At 39.1% G+C, this 25,670-nt stretch overlaps 1 protein-coding gene across 1 annotated transcript; it reads left to right on the forward strand.

Annotated features, from left to right (window-relative positions):
- The first annotated feature begins 113 nt into the window (after positions 1-113).
- zic2a (zic family member 2 (odd-paired homolog, Drosophila), a) lies at positions 114-4,255 on the forward strand. The gene is made up of 3 exons (XM_058391310.1): positions 114-1,697; positions 2,917-3,080; positions 3,250-4,255. Exons 1-3 carry the CDS (start codon positions 722-724, stop codon positions 3,442-3,444), a joined length of 1,335 nt encoding a protein of 444 aa, XP_058247293.1. The 5' UTR covers positions 114-721; the 3' UTR covers positions 3,445-4,255.
- The last annotated feature ends 21,415 nt before the right edge of the window (positions 4,256-25,670 follow it).

Raw genomic sequence — 25,670 nt, forward strand, 5'->3', positions numbered from 1 at the left:
AAAATGATTTACAGGTTAGTCTATAATATTCTATTGTAGACTAATGTTGCAAACACTGTCATAAAACGACAACAGCTTTTGTTGCTTTGATTTCCGTATATACTCAGAAAAGGCACGGCAAGAAAAAAAAGTAGGCGGTAATTGTCAGTGGAAAAATGGCGATCGACTATTAGTCGCCAAAGAAGCGCGTGCTATTGGAGGGACCTATGGGATTGATGAGGCTCGGGAGCCAATGAGACAGCGCCAAATGAGTGACCGCTCTCCAGTTAAAGGGGGCGTAAGAAGAGGTAGTGCCAGTCCACTGAGAAAGACAGACCCTCCGAGATAAACACAGAAGAGCGAGAGAAATAAACATCCCGATCCGAGATGCATCAAGAACGCGTCGCGCTTTTAAAGAATACAAAGTAAGATAATCAGTCGATTTTTTCCGACACGTTTAAAGCGGGAAGACGCTAAGGAATCTTTTTTCCTTCCCCGTCACTGGGATTTTAAGTTAGAAGTTATACACAAGAAAAAAATCTAGGCGATCTGAATAAGAGCGCTTCTGTTTTTTTTTCCGTGCGTGAGGATTAGTACGAACAAGTTTTACCTCATGTCGTGTTTTCAAAATTGGAAGTTATTACTTCCATAGCTAACAGCCTTCTCTGTTTATTTATTTGGCGTTTATCTGGGCCGTTACAGGTAAACTGCTTTGAGCAAAATTTGTATTAAGTGAGAAATAATGTTACTGGACGCTGGTCATCAGTTCCCTGGCTTGGGAGTGGGAACATTTGCGAGGCATCACGCGGCGAGCGACATGCAGGACAGGGACTTGAGTTTAGCGCAGAACAGCTTCGTTGACTCTGCGCACATGGGCGCTTTTAAACTGAACCACGATCTCTCCCCCGGACAGAGCTCGGCGTTCACCTCACAAGCCCCCGCTTACCCCGCCGCGGCACTTGGTGCGCACGCGGCTCATGTCACCTCGTACGCGAGCTCTCCGTTCAACTCGACGCGGGACTTCCTTTTCCGCAGCCGAGGTTTCGGAGAATCGCCCCCGGCGAGCGGCCAGCATGCCATCTTCGGCCCCACTGCGGGGTCCTTGCACCATTCCCACGCAGACAGCCAAGGCCACATTCTGTTTCCTGGGATCCACGACCAGCACGCCTCTCACGGATCCCCAAATGTGCTCAACGGGCAAATGAGACTTGGACTACCGGGCGAGGTATTCGGGCGATCAGACCAGTACCACCAGGTCTCAAGCCCTCGGACCGACCCTTACTCAGCAGCCCAACTCCACAACCAATACGGCTCCATGAACATGAATATGGGGATGAACATGGCAGCGCATCACCACCATCCTGGTGCCTTCTTTCGCTACATGCGGCAACAGTGCATCAAGCAAGAGCTCATCTGCAAATGGATCGATCCGGAGCAGCTGAATAACCCTAAGAAAAGTTGCAATAAAACTTTTAGCACAATGCACGAGCTTGTCACCCATGTCTCAGTTGAGCACGTCGGAGGACCGGAGCAAAGCAACCATGTCTGCTTTTGGGAAGATTGTTCGCGGGAAAGCAAACCCTTCAAAGCTAAATACAAATTAGTCAATCACATTCGCGTGCACACAGGAGAGAAACCTTTTCCCTGCCCGTTCCCTGGTTGCGGCAAAGTATTCGCACGATCAGAGAATTTGAAGATTCACAAGAGGACACACACAGGTAATTATGATAAGCTTGTTTATGCTTGACTTGTGTTTAACAGTTAGTTGATGCGGCGCAATGTTTACTCACTACTTTAATTATGTTGCCTTAATTTAACTCTAAATCGTTACTAAACTGCACTTATTGATAATTAGCGGTTGCCATAAATTTAGCCTCGGTGTTTATGTATTAATGTCAGTGTTTATACACGAGATTGAAACTGATATTTCATTCTATCTAAATATGTGAAGAATCATGTCCAGTTCATATTGCGGCCACGCTGCATACACTTGTGGAGGCAATGACGGCTCGGTTTAAATAAATGCAATGATTTGTCATAATCGGTGTGATAAATTATGTAACAGACTGTCGAGGATTTTGTTATTTGCAAACTTTAACCGGTCGCTGGCGACGCTGGAGCTCCTGTCCAGTTAACGCGTTGTGTACACAGCGGCGCCGTAAATCTCTTCAGCCGCTTTGCTGTCTTCGTGGGCCAATGCTCGCTCTCTAAACTCGCTACGTCAGGAGTTTAAAATTCAGTTTACTGAACCCACTAAGATATTCTTGCTGTTTAAATAAGCAAATATGAGCACAAATTGTAAACTTTTCTTTTTTCTTGACTGTTTTTTTTTGAATACCTGATTTCCAGGCCTGTTGTTTTTTAGCCTATGCGTGCCTCCATGCGCTGGACAGACCATAATGCGGATTTTCGTTCATTTCTTGTAATACTAATCAACTATTTCTTGCAACACTATACATTGAATTTATCGAGTTGTTGGTTGAATTGTATTGTTTCTAAATATCGTCTAAGCCTTAGATTTTTCAGTTTAACCACAGCCTGCATAACGACTTTGTAGCTAGTTTATGAAGTGAAAATAAGCAGCGCGTAAAAGTCATCTATAGCTGGTGCTCATATTTTTAAACATCGCAGCTGACATCTTGAAACATTTATAATTAATTTGTGAGAATGTCCTCTGCTTGTGAATAGAGTCGATTGCAAGTGGTAATGAAATACAGTTGTCCATGGGCTTGCGCTTTAAAAGATCTCTTGTGATTGCATGCATTTTGACACACTCGCATGCATTAGTCTAATTGGCACATTGTAGCATTGCAGATGAAGAATAAATCATTTTAGCTTAGGGCTGAATTGATTTATTTTGACCGCATGTACACTGTTGATAAGGGTGGGAATTTGATTGAAAGCTTTTTTTTAACCTCGCTATTTATTTTTCTTCAGGGGAGAAACCATTCCAGTGTGAGTTTGAAGGCTGCGACAGGCGTTTTGCAAACAGCAGTGACCGGAAGAAGCACATGCATGTGCACACGTCGGACAAACCGTATTTGTGCAAAATGTGCGACAAATCCTACACTCACCCCAGTTCACTTCGAAAGCACATGAAGGTAACCTTTCTTTTTTTTTAAAGTCATCAATGTATGCTGAAGTTTCTGCGACTTGTTTTTGTTATTGATTAAACTGTTGTGGATGCTGCAGTCTACCACACAGCTGATGCATACCATGCAGTCTTTGTTCTGGTTAATTAATTGCTTGAAATCTTTTGTACTTTTTCAGGTTCACGAATCTTCCCCGTCAGGGTCCGACTCGTCTCCGGCAGCAAGCTCTGGTTATGAGTCGTCCACACCCCCCGGGCTGGTGTCACCGTCCACCGAGACCCAAAGTAACACCAACCTGTCGCCCTCGTCCGGCGTCCACAGCTCAAACGCACACAGCGGCCTGTCGTCTAACTTCAGTGAGTGGTATGTTTAGGACTGGATCAGTCCACAAAGAAGTATTTCACACACATACACACACATGACATCGCTCCAGTAAGACCTGGGGTCTAAATGAGACTTGTACAACTAGGCCTAAGCCTGTATCTTGCGCTTTCTCCCGGGAGTGATCCTCATCAACCGAAGAAACGTGCACAAAGAAGCACTCCTTCTTTTGTAAATACTTTGCACCCTTTTCCCAGTTGCTGTAATAGATTTTGTCAGGTTTTTTTATTTTTATTTTTTATTTTTTTTTTGGTGTATAGATGTCGCTTCAATGGTAGCTATTTCTCTAACCGGACTTTTAGTGCACATATTACGATAAAAGTTGTATATGGTCATAAATATTGTGCTCTCATTAAGGCAAGCTGATTGTACCTAAAACATCTATTAACTGGTATGAGTGCCAAAGTCAACACTTAACGAAGACGGACACAATATTTGCTTGTGAATGTATATTTTCGTTTGCTGGGCTTAACTTGTGATGTTTTTGTGCTTTGCAAGTTCGAATTGTGAAATATATTTGGAAGATGTGAGGAAAATAAACGTCGTACAGTTCAATTTTCTGCTACCACACCCTTCCTTTTGTAAATATCGACTGCCATATTTATCCATTTGTAATTAAATTATGGTATTTACTTGCAACAGATGAAACAATATTTATAAAGAATGTTTCTTTACTATAAATATGTACAATTATGAGCTGAACAGGGGCAGGTGTTTTGTTATGTGTTTTTGTTCAAAGTTCAAGAGGTGTTTTCTCCATTATTGTGATAAAAAAATTACTGCATACAAATATAATAAAATGTGGTTCAAGTGTTAAACTGTACATATTTTCTCGTGTTTTTTTCCCCTTATTGTTGTGCATCTGTACATTTTGTTCGTCTGGTACGAGGTGATAACATATATTATGGTAGCATACAAATATTCGTTTGTTTGTTTTATTTGTTTGTTTGCTTAATTGATGAGGTTCTATAGAATTTCCCACCTTTCCTTACCTCGTCTAAGAATTACTTTGGTTATTAAAAAGGACCTCATACATACAACCACCCTCCTCAAAAACCGTTAATAAATGGTGTTGATGCTACTAATACTTAAAAGCAGGACTGTGATTGACTGTGCATGTATAAAACAACGTGATTTGGTTTTATTTATGAGACCAGAGTTCGGGTTCTCCCCTTGCGTTTATATGAGGTTATGTCGCATAACTATTAACAGGATAACACTGCAGGACAATCAGACGCCTATTTATACATTTACTTTATGCTAGACTTATGCATTAGGTAATTGATTGTGAATTGCTGTAAACCGCAAGTCATACGGCATTTTTAACGGCTAGACCAATACATGAGTATTTATATAACTACTTTATTTATTACAAGATTATTATTAGGAGTCGCTCAGTGGCTATGCAATGATAACTGGCAGATCAGTCGACAAACACCAGTAACAAAAATCTCTGACAATTTGAACAACTCGTTTTGTGTACTTGTAATGACAGAAAAAAAAACTGCAGCATATTTAGTTAAAGCTGAATAGTCTCGATGTAGACGAAACGAAACATTTGCGTAGATTGCGTAGTTTTTTTTTTCTTTTCTCTTTTTTACCCAACAATGACGACCCCTGCTATGAAAAATGGTAGGTTACTTCTTACCCCACAGAACAGCCTAGTACACTAACTCTAGTGACTGCTACGGAGCGTTACCATTTTGACACGGCCTGGATATAGCTGCAATATATTTATATATTTATGTATGTCAAGCCTACGGTGTTTCCCAAATTGTCAGCTGTGAAAATTATGACAACTGTCACCCAGTGCCTTTGTGAAAACCTATGACAAAAGTGTAAGCGTGCGTGTTACCGGTAGCTATACTTAGATAGCATCAAATGATGGGTCTAGGCAGATGCCATATAAAAAATGGCATGTCTGCTGTGTCAGACTAAGCAGGAAACTCTAGATCAGCTAGGCAGTCCACTGTGTTAGATCGACTGCTTGACTGTACGCTTGGTACTTACAGTCTCCATGACTGGACTGTGTGCTGACCTGTTGGAGTTGATCACCTGCACTAAGCGTGACCTGTAGGGAGCGTTAAAGGTCAATGTCACGCAGAGCGCAGCCGCCGTTTCCCCCTTGGCGCACAGTGCTCTATTATTGATCCGTGTAGAAAGAAAGTGGATGCAAAAACTCTTCACGAGCAAAAATATAGGCTGTCTTGAGCTAATAGTTATAACAATTCTGGAACGAGGTATTATTCGTTTAATGATGATTAGAATGTGATGCAGTTTAACATCACGCAATTCTATAAACCCTGACGTTTGTCTCGAATAAAAATGAAAAATGACAGTTTCTGGTATTTTCTAGCGTGCAGTCGTATACATTTATTATTGCGACAAATTCAATTTCCCTTACACTAGCGTGCTTTGCGAATACTTGCAGACTTTGTAAGGTCAAATTGAATTAATGTGAATTATCTACGACCAGCTTTTTCTCACTGTCTTTCGGAGCAGACTTTATCTTTACCTCCCACACGCTGCGCTCACTAGCAGGACGCGCGTACACGCCAGCGCTACATCCATGTGCGCGTGCACGCAGGCACATAAATACTAATATAATTTTTTAAAATCATTTCTACCAATAGATACAATATTTCTGGAACAGCAACAAGGCACATGTACATATACTAGTTGAAATAGTTTTCATTATTATGTGGGTTTAATAAGGTTTTCGAACCTGTGCGTTAACTTGGACTATAAAAGATTTGGACCATCTGCGATCTGTCCCCACTCTCAATCATTAGAGTAATGGTTGGCTTAATTTTCCACCGATTGCATCCACACCTGCAAGAACATGGACGCGTGTGGTCATGAGCACACACACACACACAAACACACACACCTTCCCCTACTTTTCCAAGACCCGGTGTGTACACAGAAGACAATCATTCTGGGGACATTTAAATAGTCATAATTAATTGACGAAAATATTTCAATTAGAAGTTGCTTTGTATTTATGCTTTATATTTTTACATTTTAGTTTGTATAGTTAGATCATCGCTTCCTATTTCAATGGGAACAGAAAAAGTGATTAGATCGTGAGAATTTTTTTGTGTGTGAATGATCTTTTATTCATCGTATATTCGTCTATCCTAAATATAACGCAGGAAATAGTCTCTCATCTTAATAAATCACTTGAACTGTTTGAAAAGAAAAATAATCTGCATCAAACCTGAATCCGCAAAAAATGTCTAAATAAAGCATAATTTCAGCACTGTGCATGATAGCCTACCGAACATGACGCACCGGCCACGCCCAACGTGAGGTCCAGATTTTAAATGTTTCAATAAATATATCATTTGTTAGCACTGAATGTGAAAAGGCGCTTATTATTAGATGGCAAGACAGCAATATTAAATAGCCTACATGCGTAGCATAACACACACACACACACACACACACACACAAACACACATACACACAGAGTGAGTTTGTGTTTCAAAGTCTCTTTGGTTATCATTTAATTATTATTATTATTATTATTATTATTATTATTATTATTATTATTATTATACAATTTTTGACAAATAAAGTAAACAAATAAATAAGAACAGGAATTTCTAAATGATGCGGGTGCCATCAGCAACAACGGACAAAATGTAACTTCATAACACACACACACACACAGTTTGGTTGGTAAATAAATAAATAAATAAATAGTAGGTAGTAACAAGACATTTTTAACATTGTGATCCGTGACCTCCGCTGACCCTCACTTCACCCTGCACACAGCTGCATTATATAGTACGTCACAAAAATAATCCAGCTGTGCTATGAGGTGTTGTCTATTTGTTTGAGACACGCATTCTTAAACACACATAGTGGACACAAGTTAATTAAAATCTGTAAAGAAATAACCCAGTATTGCTGTTTCTTTACAGACACAGACACAATAGTTGTGGAAACACATCAGTGTGTTACTGGGACCAGTTTATTGCGTTCATTATTAACCTCAATTTCGATGACGTTTTAATGCCCTTACAATGCATGACAAATAAAAGATAAAGCAAACAAACCAAACCGGTCCACACTCTCACTATATTGTGAGGTTTCACAGTACACATTTTTTGTATCATTTCCAACTGTAATTCAGTGATTCAGTGAAGAAACCTCTTTCTCGAAGGACATAAATGTTCATATTTGATTGATCACCCGCACTAAGCGTTTATCTCCATGAGGTAAATACATGCTGAAATATATCCGTGCTATGTCTATGGGATATCGCAATATTATCAATGCAGCTTTCCAAAGAGTAACCTCGCAGGCAACACTTTCTGACATCTAACGTTCTCTTGACACTGATGTGAAAAAAATACACCAACGCAATCCAGTTTGCTTGATCATTTCTAAAGGGATGTCTGCCTCAAGTCTAGCGAAGGGGGACTAAAGATATTCATTCATTCAGAGAGAGAGAGAATACAGTGCTTTTCATGATTAGTTTTCATGTGTTAATAATTCCTGAAGCATATAAAGTGTTTGAATTAACTCACATCTACATGATGACGGAATGCATTGTAGTCACAGGAAATGCACACTAACATGGATATATATGAGAACCCATATTAGGCACAGTGACAGTGAGTAAAACTGTGAATACCTTTTTTTTTTTTTAGACATGACTACAGTCTACAATTTCTGTTCAGAAAAATCTAGCGCTTCTTCTCATCTAGTGTCCTCCGTCTTTCAGTAATAGCAATAATAATAATAATAAAAATCTCTACACCAGCAACTAGTCGGTTTGATCATGAACTATCAGTTACCTACAAATGTGGATCGCTTACATTTTGTTGTCTAGTTATTTCATACTTACATTTTTAAATATTTATTCATTATTTTGCTGCTTATTTTAGCCAACCCATGGGTGTGAATTACTTTCTGGTTATTATTAATGTTCATAAAAATAAAACGAGTTTTCTATTCTATTCTATTCTATTCTATTCTATTCTATTCTATTCTATTCTATTCTATTCTATTCACCTTATCATTATCACATAAGCATTATGAATGAAACGCTTACTGAATGATGTAAATGACTTTTCTTTGAAAATATCTATTGCGTCACGCAGTATTTTCGAATAATATTATTTGTGCTCCGGTTTGCCTTTTGCCTCGACACGTAGTAAATACACGGATAAATAGATAGGCAAATACTTATATTTTTTAAAATAATTAATTCATTTAGTTATTTTTAGATATGTGAATGTGTATTGATCGTGATGTGAATTACCTGTGTGAGTGTGGATCAGCAATAAACTTTCTCGAGCATTACTGTTATTTAGTTGTCTTTGGTAAACTTTGACTTTATTTTTCTTTTTTCTTTTCTTTCCTTGTACCCAGTTCTCTGCACCACTTATAATTGTATTCAGACACATAACAGGCTATTATCAATTTGATAAAGGTTTAAGATTATTTGCTTAGTTTCTCTGTATATGGCACAGAGCAATGGAAGCAGATTGGTTTCTTCCTTGGACACTTTGTCTCATCATTTTCCAGAAAGGTTAATTAGTAGAAGACTGTCTTGGCTCATCAAGACATCTCTGAATGTCAACCATTCAAAATAACATCTTGAACAGGTAGATTTCCAGTGCAACACTGACAATTAAGTTAAATTTTCACCCTTTCTTTCTGATTTAGGCTTACCTCAAGCCACCTCTCTCTCTCTCTCTCTCTCTCTTTGTTGTTTTTGTAGAAGTCTATGTACAGTTGGGTTTCCTGTGGCACAGACCTTCATAATGTGTGGCATGAGTGCACACTGCCTTTCTCCCAAAATTGAGTGTGCTTTCTGTGAGCGAGTTTGAATAGCCACACGTCTGGCTGAGAGAAACAAAGAAAAATGGCCAAACCCTGAAGGAAATGGGCACTGGCAACACCTACAAACATGGCATAAACATGACCATGTCATTGCTTCTAGCAGTAAACATTCTCTTTCATATCGACAAAACTTGTGAGTGCTTATTTTAAAGCAAGTTTTGTGGTTCTGAATCACAAAGTATAGTAAAACCATGTTATTTCTTTTTTATTAGTCACAATTCTTGAGAAGTGCCTTGCTATAAAAAAGGGTTTGCGTTACCTAACCAAAGCTCTACAAAAGAAAATGCTTTCATAATGCATATTATAGACTACCAACAGTGTTTACACTGCTTAGTAGCATTCCAAATTACTAATACTAAATGTTAACTGCTAATTTTGCTAGACAGCACATTTAGCATAAAATATAATTTAGTGAACATTCTCTCTCTATATTGCAGTTTTTTTTTTTTACAGTTATTAGCAGGTTCTTACCTACCAGTTGTTGGTATGTGAAGCATTTGATAGTTTCTATTATGGTGGAAAATCTCAGGGTGTCACTCAGCTATGTAAGGGAGCATTATAAGACTTTGCCCCACTTTTTAAAAGTAGGCCACAACAGATTAAGGAAATTTTCAATTTCCATACACCTATAAACCCAGAGTCACACCTCCACTACCTCATCTCTTTGATCCTTAAACACTGCAGCCCTCTGCCTCAGGGAAACATGGGGCCTAAGGATGCTCTTACAATTCTGTTTACAGGGTCCTAATGACAGAAAAGAATGAGCTCTCTTCTGTGCTTGACCATATTTTTGTTAATGAATCTGCCATTAAATTTGCCCTGGGTTATATCACCAGCACTTTCTTTCTTCAAGCAGCCATTTCCATTCTTAATTTGCTCGTTATTGGGTTTATGAGGGTCAGTTGGCTACTCTCATAAATCTGGTTTTCCGAAGCAAATGGTAAAAGACAACTTTTTCTGATAACCTAAAATATACAAGTTTCCGTTTTAATATGCAGATCATATTCTTCTCCCATGTGCTTCATCTTTGTTTGTAGTTATATTTAAAAGTACAAAAGAGCTATACAGCAAGATTTACAAGAGTTCAGAGAAAAGTGTGTTGATGCCTGTCTTCGTGATAAGAAGCCGAGTCTCCACCTCCTCCCTGGCCTCTCACATTCAAGCCTCTTCCCAGCTGTGTGCTGTTTACTTTTTTCCCTTGACCACCTTTGACAAAATCTCAAAAGCAAATGGAAGAATCCCGGTGGATTGAAAGCTCCTTTACACCAAGGATTTGGTTTGATATCCTTGTGAATATCTAATGTCGTGCAACTTTGCGACTTTGCCCACATCAAGAGTTTACAAGTGGCAATCCACAGGTTATTTAAACAACCAAAAATGGTTGAAGATGAACATCAAAACAGTAGCTGTCTGTGCAAAATGGATTCCTGTTCAAAAAAGTTGCAAAACTGATCCTAATTTTTTTTATTTTTGCTCTCTGGTCTTCTCAAGAGGAGGCCCATAGCCTGCAGAGCTCTCAGAATACAACAAAAACACCTTTGTCTCGTGTAAATATTAGTCCAATTCGATACTTTTTCTTTCAAAAACAATGCTGAAGGTATAAGGAAGAAAAAATGTATTTGTGATGCTGATCACTACATTTCACATGGCATGATGTGTTGCAGAATCCTTAATTTCTGCAATACTTCTTGATGTATGTTACACCACATGAGGTGCATTTTAGATCACTCAGCAATGTTATCTGTGCTAAGCAACTGGTTTGAAGAGAAGTTCATTGCTGCTATGGTTAGTGGGCTGGAAGGAGCTAATTTGATTGACTTTGAATGCCTAATGTCTATGCTGGAAGCCTGGATTCCCTTGACAGTTTATGCACTCATGGTCAGTGAGCTCATCAGTGGCTACTCAAGTAGCACCTGACACATGTCAATTTGGAGAACAACAGCACACACAACTTTGAGCTAATGCCCAGAGTGATTGTGATTAGAGTGAATGGCACAGATTGTATTTGATGACAGTTCTGCAATGTGTGATGATTCCCTCATGACCTCAGCTCAAATGAGATGCTGCTATTGGGACATATTATTTGCAAGACAAAGTGAAAATGATGATAATTACTAAATGTTTTACAGAGTCAACAGCTGAGTTTGGTGAAAATTGCTTAACACATCAAATCCACAAGGATCCTAATTCTTACCATTTGTTCCCATAATCTGAAACAAGTCTCTTGTTGACATACAGTGTCTTACATTTCAAAGACTTATGATGGCAAGAGAAGCATGACAATGTTAAAGTTAAATATTAAATATTCTTGTTTGCATGCAGATTGCTTGAATTATATCAGTGAGAAACAGGTTGAATGATAATAATGGGGATAACAACTGGGATTATTATTTTTTTAAACAAAACAAAATGTACTTTGAGGATTAAAAAGATTATGTCAGCTATTTGTAATCAAGTGCATCCTGGCACTGCAGCAGGCCTGACAAGATTGATTGAAAGTGTGGTGATTTAGGAGTCTTCTGCCTTCTGCTTAACTGAGAGACATGTGCAGTGTACAGTGTTAATAGTACAATATACACTGGCCAGTCTATTTTAAGTCAGCAGTAGTGCTTGTAATCTGCTTTTAATTTTACCTTCAATTTTGCTTAAGTACAATTATTCTAATCTTCCTTTTTGTCCTCAAATATTTCTACTTAAAAGGCTCTGGCTTGTTTATCTTTGGCATGTTATTTAGTCACTCTGTTTTCATCTCCAGTACAACCAAGCCTCAGCAGCAAACCGTTTAAAATCTATTGTTCTCTTGACTGATCTTGAACTGAAAAAAAACACCACCAACAAAACAGCCCTCACTGACAAGACGGTAAAAAAGGATGCAGACAGCTACCTACTATCAACAGCAGATCATTCAAGGTAGGGCTTATTGCTGCCACTTGTTCAGAGCATGCATGTGAATAAACAACGGCCCTGAAGAGCCCAGCACGTGCATCGGTAAATGTGTGTGCTGTCTCTTGACTGTCTCATCTCTGAGACATGACCCTTAAAGGTAGTGTTGATAAGCAAACAGCATCTGGGTCCAAGGGAAATGAGTGTGCTTATTTCCCACCTTGCTGGCCTCGTGCAGGGAGTGTGGGTCACGGTATTCTCTGGTGAGTATTCGGCCAGGCTTTGAGACCCACACGAGGCCCCTTGTCCTCCTCTGTTGGCAAATAAATAGGAAACACTGTTAACAGCTTTTGGCGATAAAACACGGGGGAGAGAGAATTGCATGAAAAGAATACTGCTTCTGACAGAAGCCTTAATCAAGGAAACAAGGAGGAGGAAATCTTTTTGATGATAGAACAGAATTCAGATATAGTGTAGGTGTGTTTTTAATGCCCAGTTTACTGTGCTTCACATTTACCTATCAGGCACAGCACAGTCAGTGCACCCCATATAGCAAATTTTATTCCGGGAGTAATTAGAAACGACATTTTAACAAAATAGTACTAATTACTTGGAAAACAACAATTGGTTTAGCTTCCTGGTGTTTTGTGTGGTTTGCGTTCAAGTCCATCCAGAGTAAGTGTGCATGTTAGATATTGTCTATTTAATTGAAGGGCCCATGGTACATTGGTGTGAAGCTGAGAGGAATTATTAAGTGTTAAGCAAGGCCCTTCTGGGAATTGGGCCCTAATCAAGAAGCCAGGGAGCGAGCTTGGAGGCTGATGAGAATTATGATGATTATGACATGTCAGCACATGTCTGTAGGACAAGTGGACAGACGATGAGTTAATCAAGGGCTGGATTAAATGGCTCCATGCTGCTCAGAAGCCAACCCCAGACTCCATGTTAGTCTTCACTGGCAGACTCCCCTTATTAGGGTCAGGCTGTGCCTTAATTTTGTGCGTATATATGTGTTTTGGGGGTCTGAATTATTCATTCCTGCTGTACACACTATGATCGGTGTGAGTGGTTCCAGGCCATTCTGAACAACTGTGGGTTGCTTTGGATTTGATAGGTACAGATTGGGATAATTATTGTCCTGAGTTAGATTTGATGTGTCTAATTTAGTTGACTACTAAAAATGATAAACTAAAAATGACAAGATTCTGGAAAGCATGCTGTAAAAATTGTGATGTGTTACATTTAATTGAGATTCAGCTTCATTTCAAAGCTGTAAAACATTTAAATTAACTCCAAACTATTACTAGATAAAGAGCAACATACGGCATATACCTATTGTTAAACCCCCACTGTCAACCTTCTTCTGTGTCACTGACACTCCTGCAGACACTGGACATTTTTATGTAATCACGAGCAGGTCAACCACAGAGGGATACTGATCATATATATTACTTATATTGAGGAAGAAAAGATTTTCTACATTTTGCCAGCTTGTCAATTAAATAAACCTGACCTCTTGGTTTGGTGATGACATGAAAGATAATTTCAAATGTTTCAAAGCAGCATTTTGTTTATAATTTATTGTTAACTTTTTATAGCCTATTTCATCAGTTTTGCTCTTTGAGTTTTAACTGATTTGTTGTACATGGCCCTTAAAATGAAAAAGCACTCAGGATACATACAGCCCATGGTAATCCTGTCATAATTTGACAGGGGAGAAAAAAGGTCAAAAGTATCTGGAAAAGAGTAACTTTTCCTCCCTACAGTATGTTCATATAAGAACTGACGCACAGACTTCAAGTTTGTGTTTATGTGTAGTCGAGCCACATATTGATTTGCCATTTGGGGAAAAAGAGCAAACTGATGCTTGTACAATTGCAGTGGAGGAGCAGTGCTATTTTCTGCAGCTTACTCCTTTGCCTAGTGCTTACTGTATAGGTGATTTCATAACTGCTGGCTCCTGCCAGCCACAGGAGGAAGAACTCTCAAGCAATCAATAACTCAAATAGTACCTGACTTCTGGGGTATGGGCTGTAAAGCACACACACACACACACACACACATCTATTTTTAAAATGTTTTGCTCTTGGAAAGTACACTCTCTGGTTTGTTTGGAGAAGACCTGTTCATTAGCCACCCTGGTTTTGTCTCAGCACTGAGCTAATTGATTGGACCTCACATATGTTAATCCGTCATCGGAGGGAACAATGCCCTGTGCGCTTGAATTTACTCCCCCCTCATCACTAATAAAGCCACCTTCCCTGCTGATGGAAAATTGTCAGTTTACCTCAAGCTACAGGGGGCTCAGCAATCAGGCCTTAAAAAAAGCACTGACAGGTTAACCTGCTGTGCACAGGGGTCTCCCGGGAGAGGACTCCTCTACAGTTTTACATGCTCTGCTTCTGGAGGCCAATGAGGGACTCACCACATAATGGAGTTGTTACCAGTCACTTGAGTTTAACCTTTGCAGACCTTGAGAAAAAAAATGAAGGTGCTTAAAACTGCATTGTGCTCCGTTTCCCCTCCCAACACTCCTCAACCTCAGTCTCCTTCATTTGGCTTTTATTAGCAAAAATGCAAACCATGTTTTTACTATCCAAGGACAGGAAGCACTTAACAATGATTGGAGATGATAGTACTGTGGTTGTGACAAAACAATGTCAAACAATGTACTTTTTACACAGAGGAGATATGTGCAATTATGCTATTATCTAATCAACAAATAAAATTTTTGGTTGCCGTTTAAAACTATTGCTGTCAGTAAATGGGAGTGGCAAAATTAGAAGATAAAAATGAAATGATAGTGTAGGCCTTCAGTTGCAAAGAAAAAGATGTTCAAGAGTTGAGCAAGTGTTGCTTTGAGTATAGAAGATCATCTTCAGGTAACGTATCGCTCGTCTAGTGTTGTATCATAATAGCAAATGATCGTAAGTAACAGGAAATGTGTCCAGCTAAAGTACTTCCTGAGCTCCAGTCATGAATGTGTGATACATTAAGTATACAAAAGAATACATTTGACCAGGAATTTAGCCACTCTGTCCAAGTAATAGGCACTTAGTGGGATTCTTTAGGGTACTTCACAGCTACTTTTGGAGGAACTTCACAATAGACCGCACATTCAGACATGGGTGTACAGCATGCAGACAATTTGCCTAGACATTATCAGGACATCTAGCATCATTTATGATGCAGATGTGTCTATTGTCATGCAATATCCACTGCAAACAGCATATCCTACTTCAGGGAGAAATCCAAAATGAGCACTAGACTTCATTTCCTTACCATTATATTGTATAATGCAAGACATTTCCAGTGACTTGTGCAAATTACATGGCAAGTATGTGAAGAGTTGTACATTTACTGCGCTTTATTTAAGGGTCAGACTTTTGACTCATAACCTGTGATTCTTGGGTGTCTGGCAAATTAAATGACATTCCTTAAAAAGGATATTACATTGTGTTCACATTTGTACTTTTTAATGATTAAGAGAAAGGTGTTTAATGACTAGATTAATTCTAGGACTGACAATAGTGATCACACTTTGCCTTGCTCATATATATATATATATATATATATATATATATATATATATATATATATATATATATACATATATATATATGTTAAGTGCAGGAACTCAATACTGTTTCTCTTTTGTATGCTCTAGCTGCCTTTCTCTCATGTGATAATTTTCTAAAAATGACTTATCTGGAAATTAGATATCAGCATCTGACCAGCTTTTTCCCCCCTTTGAGATAATAAGGAGTCAGTGCACTCTGGGGGTTGATTCAATATGAGATAATTTTTTATGGCTTAAGATATATTAAGATATAAGATACTAATACATGAGTTGTTATTTTGATGGGGGAAAGTGTTGGGAAAAGATTGTAGATATAGTTATTTAGGAAACTGGTGTACAGTGTGATTTCTGCTGACTTTTATTATGCTTATAAGCTGTAGCCGGTAATCTAAGATACTTATTATGCTTTTATTTTGATTTTAAGCTTCCATCTACTTAAAGACCTATTAACCAATAGTATTTCTGTGCATTAAGATAAAATGAGCAGTACAGTACTAATGTTTATGAGTAGTATATGTTTAACTAGCGCTCTCTTTGTTGGTTTCAATTAACAGCCATCTCCTTATTAAGCTTTCAGAAAGTTGATCTTTAGGACTCCCCTTTGGAATGTGTTGTGCACCACTTACAACATGCCACCTCTCCATAAAGGTGGAGAAACTGGAGGCAGTAAGTCATTTTAGCACCTCGGTGCAAAGTGCTGAACAACTGGCTAATAAACACCTTGTCTTCCCTGCCACGTTAATCCAGTTGTTGATAGTAATTCCCAGGAATTTCTCCCCTGAGTTCAATTGTCTGTCACTTAATTAGCTCCAGTTTTATCACCACATGTTTTTGAGATGTGAGATAGGTGTCTCTGTTTGTATGTGTTCTAGTGTGTTCATCATGTGTGCTGGGCTTGTTTGTACATACAGCGCCTGGTTAAGCAATTGTTTATTTCTTAGTGTCTATGTGTTGTGTCAATGAACAAATTGGTTGCTCATACATTTGCACATTGTCAGCACTATGATAATTGTTTTCCCCCCTTGCTGGTCTTTTGAAAATAACATTAAAACTGCAAAACAGCATGCATTATTGACTGTTCATATTTCTCTAACCTTTCATACAATTTCATCACTAAGTAGAACTTAACAATAGAGATGTAGAGACATCCCTCAGAAAATCTTTAATGGTCAAGTAAATTGATCTCTTGACTATGCTTAAATATGTGCCTGACTTTGACCTGATGGTGTGCAAGGATGTTCACTGCACTTATATTAGTCCATTCATTTAATGATCTCTTGTCTCCCAGAGGGCAACTGGAAGCTCACCATGAATGTTGCTTCTTCAATTTGAATGTATGTGGTGACCAGACTACTTAACCATCCTCTCCATTAAATCACTTACCTCAGGCAGGCAATCATTAATAGGTTTTGCCTTATATATAAAGTACCGTTATATAAATACCTTCTTTCTACTATTAATGTAGATAATTGTTTGGCAGTTGGAGTAGCAAAAGAAGAATACCATTAGGCCAATATTAATATTTATCCTTTCTTTCATTTTTTTCATTCTTCCAAATACACACAGTTCTCATTTTGTCTTTTTTTTTTTTTTTGCTCTAATTTTCCTTGCCGGAGCATTCCACACAAAAGAAAACAAACAATCAAAACTTGTGGTGTGTGTGTGTTTGAGTTTGCGTTTTTCTCATGTTCCTCTTCTGCTTTCAGGTGACAGCAAAAATGGCTGCCAGCGCCTGGTACTTTTTGGCTGAGCTCCTGCTAAATAAGCTGGAGGAATATTGCGGCAGCCGCCTGGGTCATGGAGCCCAAGCTGTGCTTCTGAAAGGGCCTGTGCTTAGCTTCAGCATAGAATTAACCACAGCCCAAAAGTAAAGCCCATGAAAAAAATGAGACAGAGGGAAAGAACCAAAAAAAAGAAGGAGAGACAAAAAAGCGGGTGAGACAGAGCAGGCGACAGCCGTTTGATATCCCACATTAGCTGTTGGGCTGTGAGGCGGGTGTGCGGGCGTAAAGGCAGCCTGAGCTCATATCAAAGGAGGCCGGCGGCATTTGGCTGAGCTGGTGGTGGCTGCTGCAGGTGGCCCCTAGATTCAGTCCTCACCACGGGGTAGCAGCTCATCCCCTGCACTAGCTCAGAGAGAGGGAAAAAGGGAGAAGGAAAGAAAGAAGGCAAACACAGACTCAGAAAAAGAAAACAACAGAGCAAGAGGAGCTAAGAGACAGTAGTCAAACAGGGAGCTGGATAGTGAGGCAAACTAATGGTTTGGCTTCTCAAGTTCAGAATGTAAAAGCCACAAAAGATTTTCTCTCACCAGATTCCAGAAAATAGAGCTTCTCTCATAAGCAAAAAAAAAATGTGAATTTTTTTTTTGCAGTCTCAACAAAAATACATTTTGAATCCAAACTCAGCAACTCTCAGCCCAAACCATGAATAAATGACTGAATGATGCCGTACATTTCTTATGATACCTTGCAACAACAATGACGTGTCATCGGCTCAACGGTAAACAAAACAAAAACAAATCATTATTATCAGCCCAATTTTTTAAGTAACTTTAAGAGTCAGATTTAATTTGGCTTTAATAAAGTCACTTATCAATCACTGACTTTTGTATAAAACCCCACAAATTATTAGGCCAGTTTAAATCTGAAAATCATTGTGGGATGGGACAACCATCATGCATCATGAGCTATAAGAAACAAAGATTTTTTTTTTTTAAGAATGTTTTACACACATTTGTTCACCACCTCATGCGAACCATTGCAATAAATCTGATAGATTGTAGAACTCCTGCTCTGGCTTATGCATATGGCTGGCTATAGATTGTGGGGGAATAGCAGGGAAGAATTAATTATTTAACAAAACAGGAAACAACAAAACCTCAGCAGGGGGCAACACAGTGCATGTGAGAGAGAGAGAGAGAGAGAGAGAGAGAGAAAGAGAGAGAGAGAGAGAGGACCTGCTCTTGTGTTAAGTGAGATTATTCTGCCTTGCTAAAATATGGTATGAAAATCTGGCTGTGGCTGTGGCTTCCAGACTCTTGATGAATATTAAATGTGTTGAACTAAGATGTCTGTAGTGGAGCAGTGCAAATATTATTCTGTGAGAAAAATTAAATGGCAAGACATTGAGCAAAAAGATTCTTTTCTTCTCCATTAAGATATTTCTAAAAATTGCATACACCACACGAGGCATGTCTTTATATTTTATGTATTGAATATTAAAAATTCAATATGAATCAATATTAATAACTCATTGTGATTGACATTTTGTGAGTGTGTTATATGTTCTGAATTTTAAAGCAACCATGCTGTAAATAAATTCTTTTGTAGAGTCTGTGAAATAAGTAATGTACTAACTAACCTCTCTTGGGCTGGATTCAGTATTTGGCGATGCAGGAGACTTAGGCAAACCAAATCTGTTCATTTTGGCAATTCTGCATTGCTTGAGGAAATCATGACACTGTCCGGATGTTAATTAGGGTCATTTATGTTAATTGTCTGCTGGAACCCAGTGTCACACCAATCATACGTACTCCTTTTTCCCAGCTGTGCTCCAGTCACCATGCAGTAAAAGAGACACTGTAAAATTCCCCTGGAAAATATTTACCAAGTCTCATATCACAGCTCTGATTTTGGCCTGGAACCAATTTTCCTAGTATTTCGAAATATTTCCAGAGGAAAGAGCTCTGCTAAAAGACTGTTCAGTTGGTTAAAGATGGAATCATGTTTCTTAATGCTTGAATATGATATACTCAGATTTATGTGCGCATAATTGCCATATTTGAGCAAAACTCTAGCTTGTTCAAATGTACTGTATATTAGATTAACTGAGTTCCTTAAAGAACTGATCTATGATATGTTTTTTCTTCTTCATTATTAGAAAATCAGAGCAGATGGTACTAATTATCAGATAAAATATGTTAGTGTCATGGGTGGAAGTGTCATTTGTCTTTGGTATTGCATTTAAGAGTTGTGTTAAAAAAAAAAACTATACAGACAGCCTACATAATAGATAATGTTCTTGGATGCTTATGGGTCATTAACCACAACCAATGAAAAAAAAAAAATAATTGGGCGAGACAGAGCAGGTGATTGTTGGGGATCATTTCCCCCCCATCCCCCTAGTTGAGAGAGCTACAGAAATCTATATTTCCATGAACAGCAATATTATGACATTATACAACATGTTATACACTGTTATGTTTGCTCCTTTCTTATCTTCTTTCCTACGCTTTCTTGTTGCAGTGGAGTTTTGTACTGATGCCTCGATAGCAGGCTAGAAAACCCTGCTCCCTGTATTAACCTTTTGCAGTGATATTTAATTAAAGGTTTAAAGGGCACTAACACCTGCACCTCGCTCTGAGAGCGGGCCACGGTGCTAAGTGCCGGCTCGGTGGTGGAGTGTGGCAATTAGCATGACCTTAAGAGTGGCGCGGCCACCCTGCTGACCATGCTGTGCTGAGCTTTGCTTGCTCTGTGGCACACTGGGCAATCGAAATGGCCTCTGAGCTGACACGCCCCCCACCGCACTGTGCCTGACCCTGGCTAGGGTCGACCAGGGGTCACAGTGGACTCTGATGATACTGGCAGGGATAGAAGGAGGAGGCTGCACTCCAACCCCAACATTAACACCCCTTGAATGACCCAAAGGGTTGCCATGCAATGTCCAATTGGGTGTTCATATGTAAGGAGGATGTGTTTGTTAAATAGTGGCTTTAATATCATTTTGGCTCATGTTGTTTCTAGTCATTCTGGCTGTTTTGGAAGTTGATGTGCTTGCGCTATCTTTGTTTGTTTCAGCAGTCTTTCACCTGTCTTTTTTCTCCCCTGCACCCCTGCCTTACCAGGCCAGGAGCACTGGGGAACCCTAGGCTTGTATGGCTAGTGCATCATGCTGTGCTAATATTTCAGTTAGCTTGAGTGGCTTGCTGACATGTTGTTTATTGGGATTAGAAAGCTGTTTTCTTCAAAATCAATATGTGGAATGGGGCATGGGAGAGCAATGATTGAAGCTCTTGGCTAACGCACCAATCTGTCTTGACATGAGGAGGATATGTTGACATTGGTGTACTAGAGCAGAGGGAAGAGACAGAGAGAGAGAGAGAGAGAGAAGTATGCCCTACATGCCAAAAAATCAGTTACTTGATGGCTTCAATCTTACAGTATTCAATTAAAACTCACCTTTTCCAACATGAACTTAATTCATAAATCCATGATGAAGAATGCCAGAACAATTGTGAATGTACAATAACTCATTGTTTTTACAGGAATACATAACACTATTAACAGAATAAGGCAAATTCATCATGCAAATACATACCCGAATGATAGGTATTGATTCATGTGACACTATAGTAGAAAAAAAAAAACACTTTGAGGGGGGAAAAATGGCAAGAAGGAAGGAATAGGTTTTTAGAATAAACATGAACACAACACTGTTTTTTCTCTGGTTCACTTATCATTTAGCAGCGCAGAGGGAAAAGCTAATAAAATGTTATCAGAGCTAAATGGAAGTTAAGTGGAGGGGAAAGAACTGAATATTCACATTCATTTGCCTGACAGCTGGGGGAGTTCAGTCACTCATCATGCATTGATATTCATTGTATTCTGCCCTCCCCATTCACCCCCCACCCACACTGAAAATCAACAGCTTTAGCACCTTTGTTTTAATTTAATTTAAGGTGTGATTGCCTGGGTGAAAACTTCATTTGCACACATGGAGGGGAAAAGGGAAAAAGAATCGAAAGGGTCATCAAAGGTGTAGCAAGAACAATTAGCTTTGTCCATAATAATTAAAAAAAAATGGTCAACAGCTCAGGGCTTTGGCAATGAACCAGGAATATCAAACTGTGTGCCTTTAAAAACAAGCCCTCTGCATGCTTGTGGCCCTGGGACCTGCTCTATATAAATTTGAATTCAGACCGCCTCAGCAGAGGTTCAGCAGGTAGGGAATAATGAGTTCTTTGAGATCCAGCCCTGGTTCTGCTCTGTGCCAAGGCCCTCAGGCCTGTCTCTCTCTCCCTCATCTCAGCCAGTTGTGCTGTAAGACAGGTTTATCTGAAAGGGACCTATGAGTAGCCAAGGACTATCGGCCCACTCTGATTAAAAAGGGTTGTACTCTTATCCCATGCTGAGGCTGGATCAATGCTGTGATGATCTCCACCTGCTGCACTGCACTAGTTTTCATAAATTCGTATCTGAACAGTTTAGTCACATTTTGCTTTGTCCTTTTTTAAGGTTATACAGCAGGGGAGGACAAAATGATTGAGAAAATATAGGTAATGTCTCAAAATCTTATTTAATTAGAAATGAAAATATCTAGCAAAATATACTTAAGTGAAAGTGACTACTTTTAAATTATCAGAGGGATTAAAAGAGAGAGATGGAAAGTAAGGTTTTTTCTTGGAAATGTAATTAAACAAGAGTACAAGATTTTAACTTCAATATCACTCAGCTAAAGTATAAATACATCAACACAATACTTTGAGTAATGGAATACAATTACTCCCCTAGTATACAGTAGTATATGCAGTTTAGTAAATAAAGTCAAGCTACATGGGGTTGAATGCAGTACACCTGAGTGAGGTTTTTATTTTTATTTTAACATCTCTGCAATCTCTGATGACCTGTAACGTCAGCACCACATTTTTAAAGGAGACTCATATTCACATTATTCTTTATTTCATTTAATCTTGAGCATATATGTTATGTGATTTGATTGTGAGTTCTGGTTACTGTCTGTTCAGAGCTTTTCATGTTTTCCCCATGTCCACAGTTTTTCCCGAACTGGACTGTCTAGACAAATTTGCCCTTTGTGTATGTTTGTGTGTGTGTGTGTGTGTGGTGTTTTGAGAAAGACTGGAGACCAATCCATACCGTATCCAAGGTGTATCCATAGCTTGCTCCAGCTGTTTTAGGGCTTACTGTATAACCAGGATAAAATGTTTACTGCAGACAATAAATCCATTTATTGTCAAACAACTTTCCTCATTATATTACTCTTTACATGTTTATATAGCAAGCATTAGTCCCAACAATCTCTGACATGTTCAATAGCCCTACACTTGTCTTACAATAACTATGATGTGAAAGCATTTAACATATGATGGGTTAAAACAAGTAGCAAGCCATGCTGGATGTGTAATTTGTCTTATTTCTAAACTGTGGAACATTCTTGAGCAGATGAATAATGGCGTCACTAATGCTACATTCTTGTAGTTTTATTAATTAGCATAGCTAATTTTGGTACACATTCCTGAAGAAACAGCTTAGCATTAAGTGTTGTATGAAAATCTGCCTATCAGGTGTGTTATTTGAAGCGGATTTGTGGAAAGTACTTATGAATGGAAAATTGCAAGGTCAGTGATTTAATAAAGGTGACAAGTACTTTCCGAAGTATCTGATAGACAATTGTAGCCAGTGTGTTGTGGGTTTTTTTTCTGCACATAAGACCTGAGCCTGATATTGCACTCTAGTGGGTGTGTGTGTGTGTGTGTGTGTGTTTTAATGAAAGACATGTGTTACACTTCTCCACTACACTAATCCATTATAGTTGTATGAACACTTGAGGGTCTGGGTGTGTGGTGAGGCAGGATTGTAGACTGATCCATTGAAGTGTTGCTGTGTGTGTGTATGTGAGTGTGTGTGTCTGTGTGTGTGTCTGTGTGTCTGTGTGTAAGTGTGAGCCTACTGCTGTAATCTCTTAGTCTGTTTAAGACTCAACAAATTTGGAAGGTAATCTTATTTTAAGGGAGACACTAGTTTAAGGAGCAGTGAGAGAGAGAGAGAGAGAGAGAGAGTGTGTGTGTGTGTGTGCATCCTGACAGTGAAAACTATAGACTCTGGCCTACAGCCTGGCCTGTGAGTGAGCTTGGCCTTGACTCTCCCAGCTGGTCAGGCAGGTCTGGCCTCGAGTGCAGTCCTCACCTACTTAGCCACAGAAATCCTCATTGCCACTGTTCAGCACATGGAACAAAGCCCATTTTCATCCATTGTCCTCGAGGAAAGACAAGGGGAAAGGCATACAGTGGCTGCAAATAACAGCTAGCAAACAGGTAATAGAGGCTGTATTGTGTGCCTGCCCATTGCTGTTACCTTGTTATCTCTGCCTTTTACAGTAATAATCAGACTCTCACTATCCAACCAGATTCTTCTTATATGTGCAATCACTCTTTTATCGAGCCTGCTAAAACATGGCAAGTCTCAAAAGGAGAGTGGGGGTATATTTACCCCTGCCACCTGAGGGGATTTTACCCTACCCTTCACAATTCTCACCTACCTCTGTTTACTCACAGGCCTCTTCAGTATGTCACAACATTTACATGTATTTGGTTTTGCTTCAATTTGTATGTGTTAGATAAGAGAAAAAGAGCGATAGAAAAATCACTAAAAGAAAAAGTCCCCCAGCAACCTAGCAATTGCAAAAAAAAAAAAAAAAACACCCCCCCAAACCTCCAAAAAAGGGAAAAAAATCTGTTGCCCAGCTGATGGCCATTCACGGCAGGACAAACAAAAATCAAACTGGAACTATGCTTTTAGCTTTTAATTCTAGCCCCAAAAGTTTCCAGCTGCTCACATAATTATTACCTTTTAAAGTGTATGAAAATGGCACGTTAATTCAAACAGCCACTCTTTCTATCTCTCTCTATTTCCTCCACTCGCCACCCCCTCACCACAACAGGTAAGCTCTGCAGCTCAAAGGAGGTCTTCTTTCTACTTGTAATTTAACTCAGAAAGCCTCTGGCCTGCCCAGCTTATTCTTAGCCAAGCCTGTGTTTCCTGTCAGAGTGGAAGGAGGTGCACCTTGTGTACGGGGAGTGGAACAATGTGGTCCTGTTTCAGGTTCTTCGGCCCCCTGTGCTGCCTGCCAGCCTGGGATTGTTATGCAGGCCCTCCTGCAGAAACAAAGGGGCTGATGGGCTTTGTGGCTCACCAGGACCCCGGTATTGTTATTTGGGTCCCTGGGAGTGTTTGTTCTCAGGACCTTATCATTCATATCATTCTGGTACTGGTACAGGTAACTGACTTGTGTTGACTGGGATGTTACTTTTGTGAAGTGATGGATGTGAAGTGATGTATGTATGTATGTATGTATGTCTGAACATCTTTATTGTAGTTCATATTTACTGTTATTTTTGTGGATAACCACAATTTGTAGCTGAAGGTTTGATAAAATTATCCTCATAATCCAAGGTAACTTCCACACTATGCAGTTTCCTCTGAAGCACTGTAAATAAAAAGGTTCCCTGGTAATCTACAAATTCGAGACACCTTTCAGAGTCATTATACATCATGATTGTAAATACAATAAAAATGCCAGATTACTGTTCAAACAACTGGCTAACTAAAGCTACATATATTTTTAATAACACAAGCTAGCTCCATAAGACCTCACAGTATGTTTGCTTATGTTATGGTTTGCGTAATTTCACCAATTTGCATACATTATTGTGTCTGTTAATTAAAACTGTAAATAAATGTTAGCTATCTAAAAAATAAATTTGTTCCTGAAAATTGTGCCTACCTGGTAATCCAGTGTCTGATTGTAACGCTGTATTGTCATTTGGTTATAGGTAACTTTTCATATAAGTTGACTTCTTATGCACCTGCAATCATGAAACCAGATTGAATTTCCCCAGCAATCTCCCCATCAAGCTCCCCATACATTTCCCTCATCAATCTTGGTTCATGTCCATGTCAAAAGTATGAGTCAGTGGACTGCAGGATGTGTGTAGGAGTAAAGATAATTGTATCTTGAGTGTATGCATCCCCATGTGTCATTGTGTGTTATTGTTCATCACTGAGTGATGGATAGCACTCAGACTCTTCTGGATAGGGCTGTTGGCCTCCTGGTGCATCTCTTCATATTGTCCCTGTCCCATGTGACAATTAGCC

The sequence above is a fragment of the Hemibagrus wyckioides genome, linkage group LG06, assembly GCF_019097595.1.
Source record: "Hemibagrus wyckioides isolate EC202008001 linkage group LG06, SWU_Hwy_1.0, whole genome shotgun sequence".
Lineage (NCBI taxonomy): Eukaryota > Metazoa > Chordata > Actinopteri > Siluriformes > Bagridae > Hemibagrus > Hemibagrus wyckioides.